Source organism: Austrofundulus limnaeus, unplaced genomic scaffold (assembly GCF_001266775.1).
Source record: "Austrofundulus limnaeus strain Quisiro unplaced genomic scaffold, Austrofundulus_limnaeus-1.0 Scaffold1028, whole genome shotgun sequence".
Classification (NCBI taxonomy): domain Eukaryota; kingdom Metazoa; phylum Chordata; class Actinopteri; order Cyprinodontiformes; family Rivulidae; genus Austrofundulus; species Austrofundulus limnaeus.
Window position 1 is genome coordinate 40627 of NW_013953430.1, and position 3409 is coordinate 44035.

General features: G+C 38.0%; 1 protein-coding gene across 2 annotated transcripts in view; it reads left to right on the forward strand.

Moving 5' to 3' along the window:
- nfkb2 (nuclear factor of kappa light polypeptide gene enhancer in B-cells 2 (p49/p100)) overlaps nt 1-3409 on the forward strand; it is a gene marked incomplete in the record, with an annotated part of 54960 nt that overhangs the window by 15478 nt on the left and 36073 nt on the right. For both annotated transcript variants that reach the window (XM_014030256.1, XM_014030257.1), the window contains 3 exon segments: nt 1042-1082; nt 3006-3104; nt 3187-3338. In XM_014030256.1, coding sequence (XP_013885710.1) covers nt 1042-1082; nt 3006-3104; nt 3187-3338 — 292 coding nt within the window.

A 3409-nucleotide genomic window follows, 5' to 3' on the forward strand; every position in this document is an offset into this window, starting at 1 on the left:
TAACCACACTGCTCCAGAACCTGTCTTGTGTGTGACCTCTTTCTCCCTGGCTCCTGGGTTTGTAGGGACACTGTCTGCTCTGTGGTACAGAGTCCTGATCACTCCTAACTTGTGTTCCAGTGGGTGGTGGGAGTCAAAACGCAAATATTGGTCTGTGTGGGTGGGTTTGTGATACACGTCAGTTTCCAACTGTCCATCTGAAACTGAGACCTCACAGTCCAGGAACGCCAACCTGCCATCTTTTACCTAATTTCCGTCTGGGATCAATAAAGTATTTTTCAATTGAATTGAATCGAATTACATCCTCTCGTGTGAACTTAATATATTCATCCACAGAGTTGATGTGATCAGTGAAATGTTGGACTTCCTGGGCTTTAATTTTAACCCAGGTGTCGTCAACATATCTGAACCAATGGCTCGGTGGCACCCCTGAAACGGACATCAGAGCTCTCTTTTCCTCCATGTACAGGTACATGTACAACACAAAGAGGGAGAGAGGGACAAAAACAAGGGGATGTTAAAATCCCCCGCTTACACTCACTACATTCACATAACACGACACGGGTCAGGTGATGGGACACATGACCCTCTATGAACAATAGAGCCAATCAAGCCTATTGTTAAGTGATGGTCCTCGTTTGCATGTGACTAACCTGTTTGTCCAGGTGGAGGCGAAGCTTATAAGTCTGAGTTCACCTGAAACTCATCAGACTGAAGAAGTCTCTTGGAGGAGAGACGAAATGTTTCACTAAAGAAGAACCATCCAGAGGACCTACTTATTGTTACTTTTTGATGTAAAGAAACAATCAATCTAAAGAAACCAGCACATTATATTGAATCACTTCATCACAGCTTTCATCCTGAGCAGCACATTGGTGGCAGTGGAAAGGAAAGAAATCCTTTTTAACAGAAAGAAACCTGCAGCAGAACCAGATTTGGGCAGGCTGCCTCCTGCCTTGCCTGGCTGGGCGTTTGGAGGACAGTTTCATTAGTTTGGGTTGAGGGTATTTGTTGTTGACTTCACCTGTGTTTGTGTTTCAGCTCACGGTCCATACGTTCAGATCATTGAAGAGCCCAAACAGGTGAGAGAAAGATTTTACTTTCTGTGGTTTGTGAATATCCAACAAATCTAACAACATTTACTTCAAAAACAAATGACAGAAGACAAGAAAAGAGTCAGCAGATTAAGCACATTAAAGTTTGACTTTATTTTATATTATATTAGTGTTTTATATTATATTAGTTTTTATTTTATATTATGGTTTTATATTATATTATGGTTTTATATTATATTACGGTTTTATGTTATATTACGGTTTTATATTATATTAAGGTTTAATATTACATTACAGTTTTATATTATATTAGGGTTTTATATTATTATATTAGTATTTGTTCTTGAAAAGATCAGAAATGTTCACTTACACCCTGATGGCACTTCTTTGAGATTTAAAGGACTTTTGGGACTTTTTAAAGCAATTTAGCTTTAAATTCTATAGCCATAAACTTTCTCAAATATCTTTACGATTTGTCTTGTTCTAATAAATGGGAAATTCAAAATAAAAGCATTTATAAGAAAGTATATAAACAGAAATTATTGTATTGAAAGTATTACATATGTTGTTATATTGGTTTGAGTGATGAGGTTTTTTTGCAGACTGCACTTGCTTATTTGGATGTATTAAGTGGCTGGTGTTATGAGGCTTTTATAACTTTTAAAACTCTATGGAAATGAATATGTACGTTTTAATTGTATGTATTGTTAATTGTATTTTTGTATTTTGATTTTATGGACCCCCAGGAAAACTAGCAACCACTGCTGTGGAAGCTAAAGGGGATCCAAATAAAACAATAAACACTATCAATTAATAAACCACATCTGTTTATAACCAAACAGAGATTCTTTAAATAGTTTTGTTTAAAGTTAGAGATTTATTAACAGCTTTTATATTTATTCACAGTGGTGGGCACTAGTCCCCTAAAGCGCAAATCCGCTAATTTAATCCCTAAATTTCTCTTTTGCGCTTTAGGGGTTTTACTAATTTCTTTAAATGATGTGCAGATTTTCGCTTTCTAAATTTAGAATTGAGTAGCGCTAATCGCAAATAATGCTTCACATTCAAATGTCAATTTTATTTACAGCAAAGCTAAAAAGCCATCAAGTCTCACTACCACTTGTAGCCACTTAATTCATTATAACTTTGTCATGATTTTCTTGATCATTGAAGGGGAAAGCCATCTCTACTTTACACAGTAACACTCCACTGTGAGGAAACAATCTGCATTGTGTTCACAGAGCTTTATACTCTGACTTCTGACTCTTCTCAGTGATGGTTTCCACTGACACTGTAGTGTTCCCACAATTCTTTGCGAGGCAAGAAGCAAACAATTTCTTCACTAAGTGGCAATCTTAACTGCAGTTCTGATCTGCAGAACCACACTCAGCTGTACAGTTTGTACCTCCTCTCTGAGGAACACCGCAGCAATAAATATTAAATAAATAAATATTAGAAAAGAAAGAAACACGGAACAGTTTAAATTCATGCTCTCATTTTGAAAAGAACAGAGTTCCTGTTCTGTGTCTGGTGCATTAAAATTACTAATATATCTGCATGTTTTCTTACTGAAGCCCGGCTATAAAGATAAGAAAATGACCAAGAAGCAGCAAAACAAGCAATCCACAACTATTTTTTGTTTTACAGCCATGATTTAAAAGTCTGTTTCTACAAATCACCTCCCTATTCTGCGCTGACATGCCAATCTGTCAACGAAAACAATCTTACCACTAGATGGTGGTAGAGAGCGGACTTTTCTCTTGCCTGAATGTTTTCTGGCAAATGGAGATTATGTTGCACTTTATATTAACTTCTGCTACGTTTTATTAAGCATATGTGCTTTTAGAACTTGCGGACCTAAATAAATTGACTGGCTCTTTAGGAATAGCGGAACTAAAAGACTAAAATTTGAAAATCAAGCAGATGCATTTTACTACTCTTGTCCTGCAGAGGGGTTTCCGTTTCCGTTATGAGTGTGAGGGTCCATCACACGGTGGGCTCCCAGGGGCCTCCAGTGAGAAGAACAGGAGAACCTACCCGACCGTCAAAGTAGGCAATGACACAACGTGGAGAAACAAGTCCGAAACAACTTCCTGTTTGATCGTTATATCTGGTCTGTGTTGTGTTTCAGATTAATAACTATGTGGGCCAGGCCCGGGTAGAGGTGCAGCTGGTGACCCACACCGACCCAGCCCAAGTCCATGCACACAGCCTGGTGGGACGCCACTGCAATGAAAACGGCACCTGTACGCTGGACATCGGCCCAAACGACCTCACTGCCTCGTTAGTATCCAATCACATGTGAAACCTCTAAAATAGTCAGAGACAGACTTTTTTTAATCTTTATTATTATT